The sequence below is a fragment of the Bos mutus genome, chromosome 4, assembly GCF_027580195.1.
Source record: "Bos mutus isolate GX-2022 chromosome 4, NWIPB_WYAK_1.1, whole genome shotgun sequence".
Classification (NCBI taxonomy): Eukaryota; Metazoa; Chordata; class Mammalia; order Artiodactyla; family Bovidae; genus Bos; species Bos mutus.
Genome location: NC_091620.1, coordinates 76,070,155 through 76,094,266, shown reverse-complemented (window position 1 = coordinate 76,094,266; position 24,112 = coordinate 76,070,155). Strand labels below are relative to the sequence as shown.

The following is a 24,112-nucleotide window of genomic DNA, read 5'->3' as shown; positions in this document are numbered from 1 at the left end:
CACCCTTAGTGGTATTCTTTGATTATACACCATTTTTATTAATATTTAATATTGTTTTAAAATTGTTGATTCAGTTCAGTTCAGTCGTTCAGTCATGTCCAACTCTTTGCGACCCCATGAACCGCAGCATGCCAGGCCTCCCTGTCCATCACCAACTCCCAGAGTCCAACCAAACCCATATCCATTGAGCCGGTGATGCCATCCAACCATCTCATCCTCTGTCGTCCCGTTCTCCTTCTGCCCTCAATCTTTCCCAGAATCAGGGTCTTTTCCAATGAGTCAGCTCTTCACATGAGGTGGCCAAAGTATTGGAGTTTCAGCTTCAACATCAGTCCTTCCAATGAACACCCAGGACTGATCCCCTTTAGAATGGACTGGCTGGATCTCCTTGCAGTCCAAGGGGCTCTCAAGAGTCTTCTCCAACACCACAGTTCAAAAGCATCAATTCTTTGGCGCTCAACTCTCTCTATAGTCCAACTCTCACATCCATACATGACTACTGGAAAAACCATAGCCTTGACTAGATGGACCTTTGTTGGCAAAGTAATGTCTCTGCTTTTGAATATGCTATCTAGGTTGGTCGTAACTTTCCTTCCAAGGAGTAAGCGTCTTTTAATTTCATGGCTGCAATGACCATCTGTAGTGATTTTGGAGCCCAGAAAAATAAAGTCAGCCACTATTTCCACTGTTTCCCCATCTATTTGCCATGAAGTGATGGGACCAGATGCCATGATCTTAGTTTTCTGAATGTTGACCTTTAAGCCAACTTTTTCACTTTCCTCTTTCACTTGATTAATATTCCTTAAACTGTTTGATAATATATTCCTTAAATTCTTTGTTACTATTTCTTCAAAGTCTCAGACCTTTTGAAAGTTATCTTTTCTTCTAAATCGGAATGTGATACCACAATTTATAACTTCCCTGTTTATAAGTACTTTAAGAAAAGAGTTCCTATTTCCAGAAATCTCAAAACTGACTCTCTTTAAAAAGAAATAAAGAAAGAAAACACACCTCTCTGCATGGTTCTCCAGACTTATAGGTCAAGTATGGGAGAGCATTTTTTTAAGTACAAAAGATTCTTGAAAGGGGAAAACATTTTACCTAAAGGTGACATAATAAATGGTCTAGGGATCAGAGTGAGAAAGTATACATGTTTTTCTAATCTTCCTATAGAGAGAATGATGTCATTAAAAAATATAGGTTGAGGACTCACAAATCCCAGGTGTGGCAGCTGCACACCCAGAAATGCTGTGAAGGGTGAGAGAAGGGGGAGGGGTATCTGCTTCACATCCTTAACTCTCCAGGCAGCGACTGGGTTATTGATGATCTGCAAAGCTTTCAACATTTGTGTTGTTCATGATCATGTTTCATGGGGTAGGCCTTTTTTCTGTCTGATTATTTTCTGATTATTTCTTCAATCCAGGGTAAGAATATGACCCATGCCCTCAAGAGACCTATATTCTGATATTCCAGTCAGCACAGAGTAGACTGTGGTATCTGACAGACCCAGGGCTCTGATTTCATCATAGCCTCTGTACTGACCTGAGGGAAACCTGGGAGTCCATTCTCTGAGTTTGAATCATAAACTTTTTATGGTCTTTCTTATGTCCTTGTTCAATAGAGAGAATGGTTAGAGAGGACAAGAGTAAAGGAAAGGAACGACTGTTTTAGAGATAATTGACAGTAGTGTAGGCAGGAAGTTATGTGGCACCTTCGGCAATGATAGACTATGGAGGAGGAGGAAAAGGTTAATGGGACAAGTCCAAGATTGCCAGCTTGGGTGATTGTCCGTGCCTTTTATAGATTCGGGGACTGTTGAAGGTAAAGCAGGCTTTACAGGAGAGAGACTAGCATTATTGGGGTCCTATAGAATGGCCAGTGCAGATGCAGATGGGACACTTGGGCTTGGCCTCCGGGGAAGGATGGGCTAATTTAGAAGTAGATTTAGAAATCTTAAACAACAGGGGAAGCCCTGGGGATAAATAAGCTCACCTCAGGGGAGTGTGACAGTAAGAGGAGAAAGGGGGCAAGGACAGAGGAAACAGGTGTGACCGATTCAGCAGCATCAACTATTACCTTGTTTTAGCAGCTCGGCTGTCCAGACAGACACTGTGCTGTTCCTGCAGCTCGCATCCAACAGCTGTTGGTTTAATGACGAGTAAGTGAATGAACGAGTGAGTAACAGTTGAGAGAGAAACAAGGGACCCATGGGACTGAGAAGTGGAGACAGTAGAGGTCAGGGTGAGAAAGACAACACTACCAATTATTCTCACGCAGACGGAAACTAAAGCCATGAGAGTGAAGGAGACCCCAAGGGAACAGGTGTAAAGGCAGAAAACAAGGACTTAGGAGTGAACACTGATCTCATTGAAAAGGTAGACGCTGCAGGTTCTCCAAGCTTCTCTGTAAAACATTAGTCATCATTAGTCAGAGCAGCCCATCAGCAGGAGCAGCGGCTGTAGCCACAGTTTGATCTTCATCCACACAGAAGGAAGATGATATTCTGGTTCTCCTTCATGTGGGAGGCAGATGAAGATAGAGGAAGATGAAATGTCGGCTGTGATGAAGTACCAGGTTCAGCAGGAGCACGTTACCAGCCAGGGAGGGGTATCTCGTACCGTAAAACATGGTTCTGCACTGCTTAATTCCATTATGAAAAATCTTTCAGCCTTTCCACTCCCCACTAAAGCAGGACCAGGGGTGAGCGTGAGCCCACAGCACCAGTGAGTCTTCAGAAAGCAAACCAGATCCACCGAGTTCCTAAGTGGGTCTAGGAGACATCGACATGATTTATTTGTCCTCTGCAGGGGACAGAAGGTGGTTCAAGCTCTTTCAAACCCTATTTATCTTTACATAATGAGGTCATTAGAAACCTGAAAGCTTCTATTTTGGAGGCTAGGTATCTTTTTTTTTTTTTAAGTGACTTAAAGATAATGGGAAATTATTCAAAAATAAGCTGACAGAATTAATGGAATTCTGTTCAACTGAAAAGTATTTATTGTGGGGTCACTAGGAATTAATTCTTAACAATAATTCTCAATTCTTAGTTTTGCCAGTGAAAAATGTGATCCTTGCCTTCACTAATTTCCTTAAGATTAAAACCAAAGCAGATCATGATTTTATTTAGCTCAGACGTCATCTAGTGACAGGAGAATTTAAGAGCTGATTTACCTCCTTCTCTGAAAGATTTGTATCACTTCTGATGTTCATGCACAGCTAGCAGTTAAGTCATCAGCTCTGTGATGATCCAATGAGACACATTCTGTGTCCACATCTGTAAAATGAGAAATCGGGTGGCTAGAGGGTCATCTATTCCCCACACACACATTGTGCTATCAACTTATAATACAGTTTTCAGGAACTAAACATGGCAATGGCTGGCAACCTGGAAGTCTTCATTTCATCCTGTCGTCTCTGAAATAGGATGAAACGATGATATTTTGGAAAACTTTAGAGTTGTGAAAGGCTTTGTTCTCTGCCCAGCACACCTGACTTCTTCAGTTCCTAGCCTACCCTTTCCAATTATTCCAACCTATCCTTGTAGGACTTCACAAGGTCTCTGAGTTAACTTCCTTCCCTAACTAGAACAGCACCCTGGGATTATGCCCCTTCTAGGAGAATCCGGGGGACGGGGGAGCCTAGTGGGCTGCCGTCTATGGGGTCATACAGAGTCGGACACGACTGAAGTGACTTAGTAGCAGCAGTTGATATCTAAGGTGTCAACACCTAAGATACCTTAGGTGTCTCTAAGGTACAGATAAGAACATACTAAGTCACGATGTGTGTGGTAACTCTCAACCCCGACAGCCCCCAGTGTCATGTGTCCCCGGGGGGGTCACTACTGCTGCTTGTTTCTGTCTCATTGACTGTAAAACCAATATATAATGCCCAAATAGATATTGCAGATCTACTTGCTGATCTAGCAGATCTTAGGACAAGATCATAGCAATTAAAATTGTGTAAAAATCTGTCATTGTTCTGTGATACACTGTTTGTTGGAAAAGAACTCTAGACTTGGAATCAGAGAAGATGGGGGCTTGAACTGGTTCTGCCACCTCCCTCTTGCATGCCTGTAGGCAGAACACTGTCAGAACCTGCTTTTTCTGCAAGATGCATGTAATCATTCCTTCCCTGCCTTCTCCCCAAGGATTTCATAAGGAATATATGGCAGTGTACCCCAAACTGCCTTTTAAATCATAAACTACTAAAGAAATAAACTTTTTCTCAGAAATTATTTTAGTATTAGTAAAAATTCATTTTGATTTTTCTTTTATTCATGCAACAGATATTTAGCGGGCACCTGCTATATGTTAGGGCCTGTGTTAGGAACTGGAGAATCAGCAGAAACAAAACTACAGATACAACCCCAGTCATCAGGGAAATTTTAAACTCATGGGGAAGAGAAAGCATCATCACAAGAAGCAATATTCTTACCAATTAGTGACCTTAGCCGTGGAAATGGGAAGGAAGAGGAATGTTGAGATGTTCATGGAGCTGAAAGTCCTCTAGTCATGGGATTTGGTTTAGAGAGGCCGTGGGTGCCTTCCCTAAGAAGTAACCCCAGGAACCAAGATCTAAACAATAAACAGGGGTTAACCAAGTGCTAAGGGAAGGGAAACAGCTTCAAAGACCTCATGGTGAGAGGGAGCCTGGACAATCTGAGGTACTGAAAGAAGGTTCCTGACACTAGAGTAGAGAAAGCAAAGAAGGTGAGAGTCCAGACCAAGTCAAGTCTAAAACGATGGTTGGGAAACAAAAGTCAGGTTCTATAACCAATTTTCACTTTGTTCTTTCCAGTACCAGGAAGCTGGTTACAAAGTTTTAAGTATAGAAGCAACATGATAGGATTTGGGCTCTGAAAAAAGATTACTGTGACTATATTGTGTGTAAAAGGTGGAACCAAGTGGCAGTAGTTCAGTTCAGCTCAGTCTCTCAGTCGTGTCCGACTCTCCGCGACCCCATGAATCGCAGCACGCCAGGCCTCCCTGTCCTTCAGTAATTCCCGGAGTTCACCCAAACTCATGTCCATTGAGTCGGTGATGCCATCCAGCCATCTCATCCTCTGTCATCCCCTTCTCCTCCTGCCCCCCAATCCCTCCCAGCATCAGGGTCTTTTCCAATGAGTCAACACTTTGCATGAGGTGGCCAAAGTACTGGAGTTTCAGCTTTAGCATCAGTCCTTCCAAAGAACACCCAGGACTGATCTCCTTTACAATGGACTGGTTGGATCTCCTTGCAGTTCAAGGGACTCTCAAGAGTCTTCTCCAACACCACAGTTCAAAAGCATAAATTCTTCAGCGCTCAGTTTTCTTCACAGTCCAACTCTTACATCCATACATGACCACAGGAAAAACCATAGCCTTGACTAGACGGACCTTTGTTGGCAAAATAATGTCTCTGCTTTTGAATATGCTATCTAGGTTGGTCATAACTTTCCTTCCAAAGAGTAAGCATCTTTTAATTTCATGGCTGCAGTCACCATCTGCAGTGATTTTGGAGCCCCCAAAATAAAATCTGACACTGTTTCCACTGTTCCCCCATCTATTTCCCATGAAGTGATGGGACCAGATGCCAAGATCTTAGTTTTCTGAATGTTGAGCTTTAAGCCAACTTTTTCACTCTCCTCTTTCACTTTCATCAAGTAGTTCAGGTAGTACTTAATGGTAGGTTGGTAGGAGGCTTCCCGTTGGTGCTAGTAGTAGAGAACCTGCCTACCAACGCAGGAGACCTAAGAGACCAGGAATGGGAAGATCCCTGGAGGAGGGCATGGCAACCCGCTCCCATATTCTTGCCTGGAGAATCCCATGGACAGAGGAGCCAGGTGGGCTATAGTCCATAGCATCGCGAAAAGTCGAACACAACTAAAGTGATTTAGTATGCGTGCACAGATTCAGATATATCATTGGAGGTGAGAACTGAGAAATAATGGGCTTCCCTGATGACAGAAGATGAAATGGTTGGATGGCGTCACCAACTCGATGGACCTGAGTCAAGTCCAGGAGCTGGTGATGGACAGGGAAGCCTGGCATGCTGCAGTCCATGGGGTCGCAAAGAGTCAGATACAACCGATCAACTGAACTGAACTGAACCCATGGCTCAGTGATAAGGAATCCACCTGCAATGCAGGAGACACTGGTTCAACCCCTGCGTCGGGAAGATCCCCTTATGGAGGAACTGGCAGCCCCTCCAGTAGTCTTGCCTGAAAAATCCTGTGGACGGAGGAGCCTGGCGGGCTACGGTCCATGGGGTCACAAAGAGTTGGACATGACTGAGCACGCAAAAACTAAAAGCTCAAAGAAAGTAGGAAGTCATAACCACAGGGCTTGAAATTAAGTTGAATTGCAATAATACAAGTTGAGATATATTTAATACGGTACTTATTCTTTGAATCAACAGTTCAAACCATGACCCAGGGTAAATGGTGATATTTTCCTTTGTCAAAACATTATGACAAAGTACTTACAAAATTTCCCTACTTGATTTAATGACTATTTATTTTTCTCTAAGGCACTTTTTTTTGGTTTTATTGAGGTATAGTTGACAAATGAAATTGTACATCGTGGTGATTTGACATACATATACATTGTGAAAAGATTTCTCCCATCTAGTTAATTAACACATCCATAGTTATTAACACTGTATTGTGTAATGAAATTTGCTAAGAGAATTCAGATATTCTCACTTGCCCCTCCAAAATTATACTTTTCTCAACACTGACACTATGACCAAGCACTAATGCTATTGAACACTATCTGCCTTTGATCCCTTTTTCTAGTTAATATTATGACTCTTACACTTTTTTATATATCAGTGAGAAAAAAATTAGCATGTTTACTTGAAACCTGTAGCAGAATAACAAGGCTAATGCCTGTAACTGCTGTGCCTTTGAAGTTTATCCCAGTCTTATTCATAACATTAATTGGAGAATTCTTTCATTAACCAAAGGCAGGCCACATGCTGTGCATTTTGAAAGGTCAAAGCTCTGAAAGAATTGTATTTCGTTAAGGAAATCTCAGCACTGATATGAATAAAAATAGTCTCCACTTTAAAGCAGGGTGGCAAATACATGCCCCACATGGCTCACACGCCACCCTTCTGTCCTCCCATTTCCATGTTTGGGATGCTAATCGATAAAGTATGATTTTCTGCTGAGGCTTTTGAGAATCCTCCTCCACACAGCTCTCTAGGCAGTCAGTTGACCAGAGTTGGCATCAGAGTTGGAGCTTATCTGTCATCCCTGTTTTAAGGCTGTGTTCCCCCAAAACAATTACTCTAAGGGCATATTTGTTCAGTTTTTCCTCCCACCACAGATGAGGTTTGCCAGTTTTCATCTCCACAGAATTTTGTTCCTTGTCTTCTTAGCTCACCTGAGCTCACAGGCAGCTGTGGATGTTTCCATTCAGCTGACCGTCCTGCCTCAAGCACCAGTGTCTCCTGTTCTCCACCCCAGAACTTTCTGTGGCACTACAGGTGCTTCCTCAGCCTTACACAGGGACACCCCAGAAATGCAGGAAAGTTAGCACCCTGGAAGAGCAATACTCAGTGAGGAGCAACCATTTACCCAGTGGGAGAGGAGGGTCAGAGCACAAATGGCCTGGCCGCACCACTCCACAGGAGAAGGTTCTGATGTGTGTTCCCCAAGGCTTCTCAGAAGAGTCCCAATTGGTCCCCAATTCACTTTCCACATTCTTTATTTTTTCTTCTTGGGGTAACCCAAGTCGTCACATCAGGGCCTGTTTTTGGGAAAACCCAAACTAAAAATGGGCATCTTCTGTCTTCATGTTATGTAAAACATTGATTCACAGACTGTAGTCAGTGAAGTACCCCACAGTGATCTTGGGCTGAGATATGGCAGACCCAGTCAAACCACGTGTCCTTCCTCTGTGCAGAGTCCCACAGGACAACCTGAGGGGTGAGAATAGGCGGAGGGGGACAAAAAGAAACAAACTCAGCTGCTCCACCAATTCCCACCACAACCAAACAAAATTTTTATCTGTTTTGTGATTGATTGAAAAATACATTCCAAGGACAGTCCTATTTGTACTTTATCTCTGCCCATACTGCTTAAGTGATGCTAATTAGGGATGGCAGAACTTTAAATGAAGATGGAGCCTTAGCTTGTTAAGTTCGAGCAGGAGATAAGCATCAGTTCTGTCTATATTTCAGATATTAGTTTATAAATAATAATATATAAATAAGTAATACATAATGCTATATTTGTATATGTAACTCATAGACAAATAGAGATAAAATTGTTTTTTATAAGAAGTTCTATTTAAAATCACATCAGGGCAATGAATTGTCTCTCTGCTTTCTCTGAATTGCTCAGTAAAGTGCCAAGAATACATAGAAAAGAAAATGTCAGGGATTCACAGATTCTAGCACTTATAAGACTGCCGACATACTGCTCAGTTGTGCTTAAACCTCTTCCCTGCTGACCAATCACTCTCTTTTCCCTACAACTCTCTTTCAACAATTTCTGAAGTCTCAAATACCAGAGCACAGCATAACAGAAAACAGAGAGGCAAGGGTGATGAAAAATTGCCTCCTGGGGCAGTGGTACAATTACATTAAGCTCCAAAGATGGAGGTAGAACTATAAGAAGCCTTTAGGGTAGTATATAGAGACAATCTCACAGTTTTATAGCACACGTTTCTTGCCAAACCAAGCAAACAAACTTACGAAGTTGTGTCAAAGAGAAGGCTCCCTACAGTCCAGAAAAGCTAAGTGACACCATTGCCAGTGAAAGTCTGGCTACAAGCTGTGCACATGTGTTCACTGTTGTGTGAACTCCAAAATGGGCATTATTTCACAAAACTGAGTGAGCAGCACGCAGGCCATGAGCCTGAATCTGGATAAATCTTCCCTTAAAAAAAAAAGGAAAAGTAACACCCAGCATGGAACATACAACAAAAAGCTAAGCACGTAAGGAAGGGATAATTATAATTAGCCTTCAAGATCAACCTTCATGACACTGAAATAGATTTACTGTAGACAGCAGAAGAAACCAAGAAAACATGCTTGGAATCCTCCGATGCTAAAAGGTATGACATTTGAAAAAAAAACAGAAATGGACAGAGCAGGTTGAAATGCAAAAATCAAGCAAAGTGATGCTTAACGAAGTAAGAGGGTCATAATAAACAAACCTGGAGGATTGTAATTATCTCAGAAGATTATGTTCACTAGAATCAGCAAAATGTAGAACTGATTGTTGTTGTTTAGCTGCCCAGTTGTGTCTGACTCTTTTGGGGCCCCATGGACTGTAGCCTATCAGGGTCCTCTGTCCATGGGATTTCCCCAGGAAAGGATACTGGGGTGGATTGCCATTTCCTTCCTAGGCTACCTTCCTGACCAAAGGATCGAACCTGCATCTCCTGTATTAGCAAGTGGATTTTTTACCACTAACCCACCAGGGAATCCTGTGGAACTGATGCTGTAAGCAGTTGATGGTGTCGAGACCCAATTGAGCAGTTTCCCAGTTGCAGAACAGTAAATCTTCAGCTTTGTTCTATCTTAACAGCAATCACATATACAATACTCTTCTACCAGTAATATTGATCCTTATCTCAAGATCCTTAACTTAATCACATCTGCAAAATCCCCTTAGCCATTAAAGTAACACATGTACCAATTTTAAAGACTAGAATGTAGAAGGCCAATATTGTACCTACAAAATCAAACATAATGCTATTTCTGAAAAAATTACACACATGTACTGACAACCAAAATTCAAAACCCCAAGATAGTTTAATTAATCCTTTTATACCATGGTTATAATGGTATAAAAGGAATTGTAGGAGGAGGAATCAAGATGGCGAAAGAGAAGTACATGGAACAAACCTTCCACAAATACATCAAAAATACATCCACATGTGGAACAATTCTCACAGAATATCTTACTGAACACTGAGAAAAGGAATTGCGCTTAGTCATGTCCAATTCTTTGTGACCCTACAGACTGTATCTTGCGAGGCTTCTCTGCCCATGGAATTTTCTAGACAAGAATACTGGAGTGGGATGCCATTTCCTACTCCAGGGGATCTTCCTGACCCAGGGATTAAACCCATATCTCTGTGTCTCCTACATTGGCATGTGGGTTCTTTACCACTAGCACCGCCGGGGAAGCTCAATGAGCGTTAAAAACAGATTAGTTGATTAAGTCTGAGTAATTATTATATAAATAGTTATAAGAAAATGTAAATCTAGGGACAATTTTAAACATTTTAAAAATCATGATATTGAATATAATCATGTAAACCAGGGATACAGTTTACATAGAGCACAAAGACTGTAGAGTGAGGTGAAAGTGGGCCACCTTACTTCTCTAACCAGGATAGAAGGAACTTAAGGGAGAATCATAGTAGGATGAAAATAACTATTTACTTTGTTTAGCAAAGCAAAATAAGCCATACTCCATATTTTGGGGCTTCCCTTGTGGCTCAGCTGGTGAAGAATCCCTGCAATACAGGAGACCTGGGTTCGATCCCTGGTTGGGAAGATCCCCTGGAGAAGGGAAAGGCTACCCACTCCAGTATTCTGGCCTGGAGAATTCCATGGACTGTATAATCCTTGGGGTCACAAAGAGTCAGACACCACTGAGCGACTTTCACTTTCATACTTTCATATAGCAACAGGGAACTTGTAAGACCTTAAAAGGCAATTTAAAAGACCTTAAAAAGGAATGTTAAAAGAGCAAAAAGCTTAAAACAACTAAGAGAAGAAAATAATATATCCATTGTGACAATAAATTGTTGAACACCTTTCTGAAAAGTGAGCCTCTGTTTTGCAGAAAAAGAATTCAGAATACATCAAAGCCATTAAGTGGAACAATGCACCATTTTAAATTGGTAAAATGTAAAGTGCACATTTATTTAGTTCCCACTGCAGTAGTCCCTATTATTATCATCTTTGTTACCGATAAGGAATCTGAACCTTGATCAGGGGACTCACTCACGGCCACCCAGGCATAAGCCATAAAGCAAACCCAGAGCTTCACTCAGAGCCCAGAGCTTGATCCTGGTGTACACGCCCTGCCAAGTATGTGTGTGACCACACAGCTAGTGACAGGTGGAGCTGGGACTAGAGCCCAGGTCAGCATTATCCCCCCTTCTGTGTGCACAGCCTCTCCACTGTGCTGTGCCAGAAGTTGTTTTTCTGTTATCTTTGTCTCATCCCCATGAACCAAACATTTTGACACAGTTACTTTTATTCTCTCCTCCAGTTTCCCTGCATATTCGGAGCCCCTACAACCCCCACTGCTTTTGCGACTCTCAGCCACTATGAGTAAAGTCTACTCAGTCCCATCCCTGCCCCATGAGGGAGATCCTGGAGGTTTTCCCCAAAGATCTGCTCTGGCCTCTTGATAAGGACTTGGATGCTGGTGCTCTCTCAATTAGCATTAATTTCTCCATTTTACACTCTGGATCCCACCTCTTATCTCCTCATGAAATAATTCCACCAGTTATCTCCTTTTCTCCTCAATCTTCAGACTCTGTCTCTGTTCAGGTACCATCTCATCTAAATGCATGCTTCTCCAAAAGGAAATCTTCCCTTTATGGGCAGCTTTATTCCTCCCATAGCCACTATGACACTTCTCAGTTCCACTTCCTCACTTCCCATTCATTCAGACCCACCGAAATCTGATTTCTGCCTCTGTTCTAGCAATCAACGGCCACCCCTGTGACCACCTGTGACCCTCCTGTTTGACAAACTTCTTAAGGCCTTATTTTATGAGTATTTCTGTTTACTACTTCTTGAAACCTTTTTCTTACTTGACTTTCAGTTACGTTCAGATACTTTCATTCATTCTACATATCATGAAGTGGTCTCTTTTCATGCCACACAATTTTGGTGTCTTGTTTTAAGTTTCACCTAACATATTATATCTCTAATCCTGATAACCTCTATTAAGCTCCAGACAAGAAAGCCAACTACTACCTGACTTTACCTGAACCCAAATTCACTAAGGTTGAGACTTCAAAATGTAGTTCGACTACATTTGAATCCAAACTCCAAAAGGCACCTCAAACTCATTTTGCCCATAACCTAACTTTCTAGACTCCATTCAAAGAAACCTTTTTCCTGTATTTTGTATCTCAGCTAATGAAACCACCCAGTTTCCCAAGTTAGAAGTCATCATGGATTTCATCTTCTCCTTTATACTCCTCCATGCCAAGCAAATCATCCTGAGTATCTTGTGACTTTTGCTACCCTCTTCACTCTTCACTACTACTATTAATTCATTAAAATGTGTCTATTGAAGTATATGCTATGTGTCAGGCATTGTGCTAAGTACTGGGAATACATTGTGAACAAAATAGATATGAGCTCCCCTAGTGGAGTTTATACTCTAGAAGGAGAGGTGAGCATTAAACTAACAATCTCACAAATACAATTACATAAATATGATTTCATAAATATATCTATAAATAGTGATAAATTCCATATGAAGAAAAATAGAGAATGCAATGAAAAATTATTGTGAATGACTCAGATTTAAGATGAAATGTCAGGGGCATCTTCCCTGAGGAGGTAGTGTTTAAGCTGACACTTAAGAAGGAGCCAGAGATGATTTGGTGGAGGGTTAAAAAGGATAGTTAAATGAAGGAGATTATGCAGAGGCTCTGTGATTAGAGAAGCCTGGCTTATAGTCAATGAATTTCAATGAGTGAAAGGAAATAACCCTTTAGGAAATAACTCTGGGGAGAATGTGTGTGTGCTAAGTTGTTCAGTCATGTCTGATTCTTTGTGACCCTATGGATGGTAGCCCACCAGGCTGCTCTGTCCAGGGGGTCCTCCAGGCAAAAATACTGGAGTGGGTTGCCATTCCCTTCTCCAGGGGAGTGGGTAGGGACAAACTTATATAAGTCCTTGGAGGTTTTGTGTTTTATCATAAATGTGTGGGAATCCATTTAAGGATTTTAAGCATGATCAGATTTGGTGACATCAGCTAATTTACTGTAGCTTCAGTTGAGGTAAAAATGATGGTGAGCGTGGATTATAATGGTGACTGTAGAGATGGAGAGAAGTGGGTTTGAAATAGATTTGGGTGGTAGAATAGACAAAAGTTGATGATAAGGAAGTGAGGGAAAGAGATTAAGAATGACTTCAGGTTCCTGCCTTTAAAATTTGGAAAGGCAGGTGAAATTTTCCCAAATATTGAACAAGAAGTAGGAGGGAAGGCCAAAGCTTCCGTTTTGCCGTGTTGAGTCTGTGGTGCTTGTGACACACTCACAACTTAATAAATATTTAATGTTGGTGTAATTTAATGACTAAAGTGTTTAATCTCTCTTAAATTACTTAAAGATGTTTCTAGATGAGTTTCTCAATAGAAGAGAATTTAATGCTACATATCCGTTATTATAAAGAAAATTGTTCTCAGAAATGGACTTTTCTGTTTGCAAGACTGATATCCTGCCACATCTCCATTGCCAACTGTTTACAGCCCACCATAAGCACATGAAGTGGTTTCTCTCTTCTTTGCCCTCCGTCTTGTTCAGAGCATAAGCCCTTTGTAGTTGCTAATATTTTCAGCAAGCCTCCCCTCAGTCTGAGTTTTAGCCTCGCTGACACAATTCTTCCTCTTCCAGTGTGATGCTTTATTCCTGTTCAAGGCTATCTACCTGGCCTGCTTTATTTTGAATGTATCCTTTATGTAACTGAGTTTATCAGAAGACAACATGTGCAGGCTTATCCTTTCTCGATACTCGCTGGGATTACTTGAAATGGTCAGATTGCTCTCTCCATGAAGAACAAAGCCCTGGGGGGAAATGGCCTTCTGAAAAACAGCTTTATAGTGTTTATAAGTAAAACACTTTTATTTAAAAGATGCAGAAAGGATCATTTTTAAAGCATTGCAGAGAACGCCTCAGCTCTCCACACAAAAATGGATTCTGTAGGCCAAAGATGGCAACTAATTCGAAATTTTCTTTGCAAATTGAATAATTTGCTTGACTGAAACATGGTGATGTTGAGGTTAGGGTACCACCAGCAGTATCTTAATGGAAAGGTTGTTTCTTAGCCTAGGTCAGTTTCATTAAGAAAAAGTCCCTTTTTACTGATATGAAACAGCTTAAACAAATTTTCTAAGGTAACTGCAGGGTTTAATTCATTTAATGAATTTTAATAAGAAATACATAATCAGTCAAGAACCTGAAAAAAAAAATGAATAACACTGAACTAGTTTTAATGGAAATTAGCTCATTACCCTGCTGGCTTACATTACTAAAGGCTGAATTTTTGATGGAAAATTTGCCAGACTGTGGGAAAATGGGAGGATCTTTAAATTAAAGATTAACTGTATTAGTGGTATTTTTCTCCCTTAAATTAGCCTTAACTGGAGGCTTTTTAAAACCTTGGGTCTTTCTCCGCTTTGGGAAACTTAAAAAAAAAAAAAAAGATGATTTCCTCTATAGGAAGAATTTCTCACTGTCCCTGAAATATTTTCAGGAAGTAGTAGGGACATGAATCTCCTTTATTAGTCACAATCCTTTGTAAGAAATGATCATTTAAGAGGAGGGAGGGACTGTACAAGTGGCCAGGTGGGTTTTATGACCTCCAGCAGGGTACCAAGTTCAGTTCAGTTCAGTCCCTAGTCATGTCCGACTCTTTGTGACCCCATGAATCGCAGCACGCCAGGCCTCCCTGTCCATCACCAACTCCCGGAGTTCACGCAGACTCACGTCCATCGAGTCAGTGATGTCATCCAGCCATCTCATCCTCTGTCATCCCCTTCTCTTCCTGCCCCCCAATCCCTCCCAGCATCAGAGTCTTTTCCAATGAGTCAACTCTTCACATGAGGTGGTCAAAGTATTGGAGTTTCAGCTTTAGCATCAGTCCTTCCAAAGAACACCCAGGACTGATCTCCTTTAGAATAGACTGGTTGGATCTCCTTGCAGTCCAAGGGACTCTCAAGAGTCTTCTCCAACACCACAGTTCTAAAGCATCAATTCTTCAGTGCTCAGCTTTCTTCACAGTCCGACTCTCACATCCATACATGACCACTGGAAAAACCATAGCCTTGATTAGACAGACCTTTGTTGGCAAAGTAATGTCTCTGCTTTTGAATATGCTATCTAGGTTGGTCATAACTTTCCTTCCAAGGAGTAAGCATCTTTTAATTTCATGGCTGCAGTCACCATCTGCAGTGATTTTGGAGCTCAAAAAAATAAAGTCTGACACTGTTTCCACTGTTTCCCCGTCTATTTCCCATGAAGTGATGGGACCAGATGCCATGATCTTAGTTTTCAGAATACTGAGCTTTAAGCCAAAGGACTGTGAAAAAAAATTATCTTTCTCACTTTCTCTTTTTTTTCTCACATTCATGTGATATGTGTGTACTTTTATTCTCCCTTTCTTTTTCCTCTTTTTATTGCTCTACTTTTTTATTTTTTTAATTGTGATAAAACATATGTGACATAACATTTGCCATATTAACCATATTTAAAGTGTATTGTTGTTTAGTCACTCAGTCATATCCAATTCTTTGCAGCCTCATGTACTGCAGCATACTAGGCTCCTTTGTCCTCCACTATCTCCCAGAGTTTGCTCAAATTCATGTCCATTGAGTCGGTTATGCCATCCAACCATCTCATCCTCTGTTGTCCCCTTCTCCTGCCCTCAGTCTTTCCCAGCATCAAGGTCATTTTCAGTGAGTTAGCTCTTCGCATCAGGTGGCCAAAGTATTGGAGCTTCAGTTTCAGCATTAGTCCTTCCAATAAATATTCAGGGTTGATTTCCTTTAGGATTGACTGGTTTGATCTAGCAGTCCAAGGGACTCTTAAGAGTAGTCTTCAGATCAGATCAGATCAGTCGCTCAGTCGTGTCCGACTCTTTGCGACCCCATGAATCGCAGCACGCCAGGCCTCCCTGTCCATCACCAACTCCCGGAGTTCACTCAGACTCACATCCATCGAGTCAGTGATGCCATCCAGCCATCTCATCCTCTGTCGTCCCCTTCTCCTCTTGCCCCCAATCCCTCCCAGCATCAGAGTCTTTTCCAGTGAGTCAACTCTTCACGTGATGTGGCCAAAGTACTGGAGTTTCAGCTTCAGCATCATTCCTTCCAAAGAAATCCCAGGGCTGATCTCCTTCAGAATGGACTGGTTGGATCTCCTTGCAGTCCAAGGGACTCTCAAGAGTCTTCTCCAACACCACAGTTCAAAAGCATCAATTCTTCTGCGCTCAGCCTTCTTCACAGCCCAACTCTCACATCCATACATGACCACTGGAAAAACCATAGCCTTGACTAGACGAACCTTTGTTGGCAAAGTAATGTCTCTGCTTTTCAATATGCTATCTAGGTTGGTCATAACCTTCCTTCCAAGGAGTAAGCGTCTTTTAATTTCATGGCTGCAGTCACCATCTGTAGTGATTTTGGAGCCCAGAAAAATAAAGTCTGACACTGTTTCCACTGTTTCCCCATCTATTTCCCATGAAGTGGTGGGACCGGATGCCATGATCTTCGTTTTCTGAATGTTGAGCTTTAAGCCAACTTTTTCACTCTCCACTTTCACTTTCATCAAGAGGCTTTTGAGTTCCTCTTCACTTTCTGCCATAAGTGTGGTGGTCATCTGCATATCTGAGGTTATTGATATTTCTCCCGGCAATCTTGATTCCAGCTTGTGCTTCTTCCAGTCCAGGGTTTCTCATGATGTACTCTGCATATAAGTTAAATAAACAGGGTGACAATACACAGCCTTGACGAACTCCTTTTCCTATTTGGAACCAGTCTGTTGTTCCATGTCCAGTTCTAACTGTTGCTTCCTGACCTGCATACAGATTTCTCAAGAGAGGCAGATCAGGTGGTCTGATATTCCCATCTCTTTCAGAATTTTCCACAGTTTCTTGTGATCCACACAGTCAAAGGCTTTGGCATAGTCAATAAAACAGAAATAGATGTTTTTCTGGAACTCTCTTGCTTTTTCTATGATCCAGCGGATGTTGGCAATTTAATCTCTGGTTCCTCTACCTTTTCTAAAACCAGCTTGAACATCAGGAAGTTCACGGTTCACATATTGCTGAAGCCTGGCTTGGAGAATTTTGAGCATTACTTTACTAGCATGTGAGATGAGTGCAATTGTGCAGTAGTTTGAGCATTCTTTGGCATTGCCTTTCTTTGGGATTGGAATGAAAACTGACCTTTTCCAGTCCTGTGGCCACTGCTGAGTTTTCCAAATTTGCTGGCATATTGAGTGCAGCACTTTCACAGCATCATCTTTCAGGATTTGAGGTATATTCAATTGTTGTATCTTATTTTTCAAGCAAACCAGAACAAAGCTTTTAGTAACTCAGAGCATGGACATCTCTGCTGAAACAGGCCTTTAGTTCAAAATGGTTCCTAGTCCTTTTCTGTTGCTTAAAGAAAATGAGAAATAGAAAGTGTTTCTCCTGCATCTCTGTCATTTGTAGTAAATGGAATTTTCTATAAAATGCATGAAATTAATGATAGTTTTCAAAGCCAGAGTCATATGTTGCAGCAAGTACTTCAGTTAAAGAAAAAATCATCTCACATTCTGCAAACGGTAGTTCAGTATATCAAACAGACTATAGAGGCATATTGAAAGATTTAGTCCTGTTTGAGGAAATTACTAGAAATCCCAAAAAATTGCATTGGCCTAATTCCAAAGTGAAGATATCATGATGGCATTCTCTGATTAAGTTTCTCTTCATTGTATTTTGAGCCCTTATTTGAAGTGGGGAGTTTTAAGAAAGTTCATCATCTTGTACCCTGTGAAAATAATTATTATATAATGATTAAAAAACAACAACAACAACAACTCTTCCCAAACAACTCACAAATGCATGCTAGAAAGTGACTCTCCCTTCAGAGCTGCAGTAAATATACTGATATTCTTTCATTTGGGGTATCATGTGTCAGAAGTAGTTTCTGATAAGAGCCACTTTGTGGAACTTTCTTATGATAAGGCACTATTGCTAACCAGTCATCACACAATTTGAAAATGTTCCTTTGCGGCGCTGACATTGGCCACACAGAGTTTGTATCACCTGAGGTGAGACATTAGGCAACAGTTGTTCCTTATGAACAACCAACCAACGCAATCCAATGATGTGCATAGAATGTTTTCTGGTTTCTCCTAAAGCAAGATTCCTAACAATAAAACATTGGAGAAGGTGCAAAAATGGGAAATACTAAATATTTTCTGCATTTTTACTAAATTGAGTGGGTATTACCTACAGTAGACATTGCTACTGTGTTTTCATTTTTAACTGGTTCAGTTCAGTTCAATCACTCAGTTGTGTCCGAATCTTTGTGACCACATGAATCACAGCACACCAGGCCTCCCTGTCCATCACCAACTCCCAGAGTTCACTCAAACTCATGTCCATTGAGTCAGTGATGCCATCCAGCCGTCTCATTCTCTGTCGTCCCCTTCTCCTCCTGCCCCCAATCCCTCCCAGCATCAGGGTCTTTTCCAGTGAGTCAGCTCTTCACATGAGGTGGCCAAAGTATTGGAGTTTCATCTTCAGCATCAGTCCTTCCAATGAACACTCAGGACTGATCTCCTTTAGGATGGACTGGTTGGATCTCCTTGCAGTCCAAGGGACTCTCAAGAGTCTTCTCCAACACCATAGTTCAAAAGCATTAATTCTTCGGTGCTCTTATATAAAATGTTCCCTATATAGGGTGTTCAAATTTAGAAAATGAAAATGTAGACTTCCCAATTAAATTGAATTTCAGATAAACAAGTAATTTTTAATGTAAGTATGTCCTATGCAGTGTATGTCTCATGCAGTCAGTCTACAGGACATACTAAAAAGTTATTCATTGTTTATCTGAAATTCATATTTAACTGGGCAACCATAGTCCTATAATTATTAAAATTGTATTTAGTTGATATGTAAATTTGATTTAACTTTCAGTATGAAACTGGTTTTGCCTTCTCTCCTCTTCCATTTTTAAGCGTCAGAATTTCTGTTTAAGCTATTTGTACTGTGTTTCTGTTTCTCTGCCCATCTAATTGTGCTTTTACATGAGGAATTAAAAATATATTTTAACTTTATTTCTTGTTCTAAAGAAGACAGATTTTAGAGATCTAACTTAATTTTCTGCTTCATATTAAATGCATTGAAATTTCCTTATTGGCTGCATCTAAATTTTCCCATTTATTCTCTTACTTTTTTCCTTTTTAAAATGTCCCTACTCATGTTTCAGTTAGCTTATAACTGTTTCTTGAGGTCTTTCACTTTTATTGTCTTTAGAGTTCAGTTCAGTTCAGTTCAGTCGCTCGGTCGTGTCCGACTTTTTGTGACCCCATGAATTGCAGCATTCCAGGCCTCCCTGTCCCTCACCAACTCCCGGAGTTCATTCAAACTCATGTCCATTGAGTCGGTGATGCCACCCAGCCATCTCATCCTCTGTTATCCCCTTCTCCTCCTCCCCCAATCCCTCCCAGCATTAGGGTCTTTTCCAATGAGTCAACTCTTCACATGAGGTAGCCAAAGTACTGGAGTTTCAGCTCTGGCATCATTCCTTCCAAAGAATACCCAGGACTGATCTCCTTTAGAATGGACTGGTTGGATCTCAACACACTTCAATAAATGATCAGTATGGAAAACAAGTTAAGTTATTATAATAAATAAATAAAATAAATAAATTTTAATTCTATAAGAAAATTATAATATTCTACTTTCTATAGAAGTAGGGAAAATAAAGGCCAGAAATAAACTGAAATATAAAGCAAGTTTTATTCGTATTTTAAAGAAAAATCCCTTTTTTATGAATTTGCCTTTGTAAAAAGGACTATCAGCTCTGACAGGCTTAAGAAAAAGCTATCTATATTCCTCATCCTGTATCCCTGAGTGTAGGTGGTGAGACACCCAAAAGTAATTGTCTCAACAAACCAAGCCTGTCTTCCTCCTGTGATCTATTTTGGCCAGAATGATTTCAAAAAAAGAAAAGTTCCAGAAATAAGGATTTAAAAGTTCTTATTTTGTTTGGGGGTATTTTATGTTAATTGCAATAGACTAGATTTCTTAGAGGTGTAATCCCTACAAAAATTTATTGTACATTTATAATCATTTGACCCACATTATTATAGCATTTGACCTGCATCATTTGACCCATGCTATTATAGTATTTATGGAGCTCTTCCAATGAAGCCGAGCAGAAAACTGGAGATTAATCATGTAGAAAACATGATTTTGTCAATTAATTGGGCCAAATTGGGTATACCCCAAATAGATGTTTTCTTTTCTTTTTTTATTCTTTTGCATTTTATTTACACAATTATCAGAACAGCAAACTGCCAACCAATTAAATCTTTAAAGAAGAGTTACGTATCTTTTTTTTTTTTCCATTGCAACACTATTTTTTTTTATTTTACTTTTAAACTTTACAAATTGTATTAGTTTTGCCAAATATCAAAATGAATCCGCCACAGGTATACATGTGTTCCCCATCCTGAACCCTCCTCCCTCCCAATACCATCCCTCTGGGTCGTCCCAGTGCACTAGCCCCAAGCATCCAGTATCGTGCATCGAACCTGGACTGGCAATTCGTTTCATACATGATATTATACATGTTTCAATGCCATTCTCCCAAATCTTCCCACCCTCTCCCTCTGCAACAGAGTTCATAAGACTGTTCTATACATACATTTTTTTATATAATTTATTTTTAATTGTAGGATAATTGCTTTACAATGTTGTATTGCAAAATAAATGTTTTCTGTTCATCTTCATTTAAGTGTTTATAGCATGATTGCTAATTTGCCAAAGGAACTCTAAGACTCACGTAAGTTATTTATTTTTAAGGAAATCTATTCTGATATTATTTCTGCTACCTAACATTACTTACTCTGAAACAAGCAGCTTCTTTCTGACAATGACTCAGAAAGTGAAGCTATCGCTTCAGAGATTGAAGCCTCTTCCTCACAACTCAGCATTAGGCATATTTCAGAAACTGCCATAATGGGCACAGTGGAGAAGTCCTGCATCATGCCAATAGTCTGAGGTCAGACTGAATAAAACAACCTCAAAAGAAGAGGAAGCCAATGTGCCAGTGATGACAGGTGGTCCAATTAAATGGCCCTCTTTCCTTGTCTTATCTTAACCAATGTCCCTATTATGCCATTTCAGTTCTGGCACCGTAGCTGCCAAGAGGTCCCATGATTATACATTTTCCACAGGAGGAATAATCATCTTTTAAGATAATGCCCCATGTGGAGATGAGAGCCCCATAAAAAGAAATCATTTTCAATACATCTGTAATCTAAGAAACTCCCAGCACCTAGCAAATGTAAAGCAGCAAATACTCAAAATCCATTCTGGCACTGCAGGAAGAAGAAAAAGGAGGAACACAGAGAAAGCAGAGGAAATCACTGAATGTTTGAACATTGTGAGAATGTATAAATGACATCTTTTCTCAAAAGAACCATTGCTGACCGTTCCATGAAACAGAAAATAAATTTTATCCTTCAATGAGAATAATAGTTAATTGGCCAATAGGTCACAATGCTTTTCACTTTTATAATTATTGGTCAAATAGTTTTCATTAGCATTTACATTACATTTACATTACAGAATGAGTCAGGGATAAATATATTTATTTATCTGTAATTTCACTCTCAGCTATTATCAAAAAGGATGTGATTAAATCCTTGCAATTAAATTATAATCAAGCCACACATTAAATAGAACTTTTTTAATAGTTGGAAAGAGAAATAAGAACATACATACAGAGTATACAAGAAAGTAAGCCAATTCCACCCATCTCCTTAGGTAAGATAGTTGTTATACTTCAGCATTAAATTTAACTCTGTGTTCCAAGGAAACTTGAGGAATATGATGGCTTACATGCTTTCACTCTTTTCATAAAATGCAGCATCAGCTATTTACAACATTTGTGTTGAGGTGCAAGTAGTATTTAAATTAGTGTTTATACTGTACCTGAGTTGGATTGCTTCAGCATCTAGATAAGTGTGTGTCTAGTTTTCTGTGGATATTTCCTATAAATGGAAATAGTTGAAAACCATGGCCCATTCTATGCCAGTCCAAGTTTTAAAGGTAATAAGCATTACGTGGCATATTTTCAACATTCCATTTTTTATTGGGCATTTTATCAGACACCACCTAATATTAACATGAGTGAAGTCATTGAAAGAGCGGAGAGATGGTATGAGAAGAAAGTAATTTTGTTCTGTATTTTGGCTTGTGTTTTGGCTTGCTGGGGTCAGTGTATGATAAAATAATAACAGTAAAGGAAAAAGGAATTAATCTGTCCTTTACTTTTAATTATCTTAAAGGTCATTCAGATCAAACAAAGTCAGTTCAACCGTCACACCATTTGTGATCATTGAAAGAGCTCAATGAGTTGAAAGATTCCTGTCTTTGATGATACACGATTCACTCAATTAACAAACATTTTTAGCTGCTTCTTCATGAAAAACATTGTGTTGTCACTAGGGCACAGGGATAATAAAATATATATATGCTGTAGAGAAGTCAGTGGGAGAAACGGCTCATATACAGTTATAGTAGAATCTATTCATGATATAAGTATATACATTATTTAAAAATGTAGGATTAATGAAGGCTTGTTGATTGATTTCTAACCACATAAAGCAGAATTATTTATTATACTAATCACAGGTGTTAACCTTTAAAAGTCTTAATTTCTATCTATATTCTCTCTGTCTGTCCCTCTCTACCCTCCTCACTGTTTCTCATTTTCTCTCTGTCTCTCTCTCCCTCTCCTTCTCCCTCTCTCTCCCTCTCTCTCCCCCTCTCTCTCTCTCTTCCCACCCCACCCACGCACACCCATACCCACATCCACACACAGCTAAGGCTGTGCCACAGAAATCCCGAGGGATGACTCAGCCTTAGCTCTTGTAAAGTGACTGATCTTTTGCCACACAGTTCCTCACCATCGCTGGGCTTCAGAATCCTCAGCTTCCAAATAAAGAAATATTCCTAGAATCATTAATATAATACAATAAAATTGTTCTCTTTGAAGAAAAACTGTGCAGCCAGGCAGAATGTGTTGTTGTTGTTTACTATTAACTTATATAAAGTACTTGCGGCTGTCTTAATATCATGCTACCTGTAAGTGGTAGTGGAATGTATTTTCAAAGTTCATATATTGTTTTCTTTATTGCAGGTTTCTTTTCTCCATGGAAAACCCCAAAGCCTGTAAGTTGAAATTCTTCTTCTTTATTACTAGTTAGATTACAATTTCACTAAGTAAGATTTGAACTGGATAACCTCAAAATCCCTTCCTCCTTTGAGATTTTTGATGTCAAAAGAACAAATTCTCTGTGAAAAACTAACTTGTCTTGCTTTCCTATAAAGATTATTCTGTTTTTTTACATTTTTACAAAACAAGCATTAACACTGTTCAGTATGGTATGCTGAAAATTCTTTAGAAACCTTTGTTTTCACCATCAGAAATACCATAGTTTCTTACTGCATTGAATTTTTAAAACAATACAAATTATAGACCCAGATGTCTTGACCTACAAATTAAATCTGACCCTCAAGAAATTTAGCTGTATATATATTTGTGTTTATATTTACATTTTAATGCATACAGAGCTAAACAAAGACACACAGATACATGTGTGTCTGTGAAAAAATTTGTGTTTTTCCACCATAACTGACAGTCACTCAAAGTGGTACTCTGAATTTTCAGAAACTGGTGATCTCTGCTGTCACCTAGTCTCTCTGAGCCTAGTTTCTTTATCAGCTGTCCTGAAAGGTTGATGCTAATGTAGGAGACTGGTATTTTATTAATCTTTTTGTGATACAAGTTTAGCCAAGTTGCCTTCCCAGCTGGAGATGATCTTTACTTGCCATTGATTGAAACCAGTTTGTCCAAGTCCCAAGAGCTGGGACTAGCTTTCTGGGGTCCCATTCTATGCTGTGTTAGAATAGCCAACCTTAACTGAGATAGCTAAAACCCAGAAGTGGAAGAGAGCTGTGCAAAGTGATTCAAGTTAACAACAAAAAAACAAAACAAACAAAACAAAACAAAACAAAAAAAACACTCAAAATCTCAGGGAATCACGTCTTCCACCTACTTTTCTTTCCTCTCACAGTAAGTAGCTCTGACACCAGTGGCCCCTAATTTGGCCAGTGAGTAGGGACTTCTTGG

General features: G+C 39.9%; 1 protein-coding gene across 7 annotated transcripts in view; it reads left to right on the top strand.

Annotated features, from left to right (window-relative positions):
• MAGI2 (membrane associated guanylate kinase, WW and PDZ domain containing 2) overlaps window positions 1-24,112 on the top strand; it is a 1,472,905-nt gene that overhangs the window by 1,240,821 nt on the left and 207,972 nt on the right. For all 7 annotated transcript variants that reach the window (XM_070369681.1, XM_070369676.1, XM_070369674.1 and 4 more), the window contains one exon: window positions 23,120-23,151. In XM_070369681.1, the coding sequence (XP_070225782.1) occupies window positions 23,120-23,151 (32 nt within the window). The remainder of the gene's footprint in view (window positions 1-23,119; window positions 23,152-24,112) is intronic.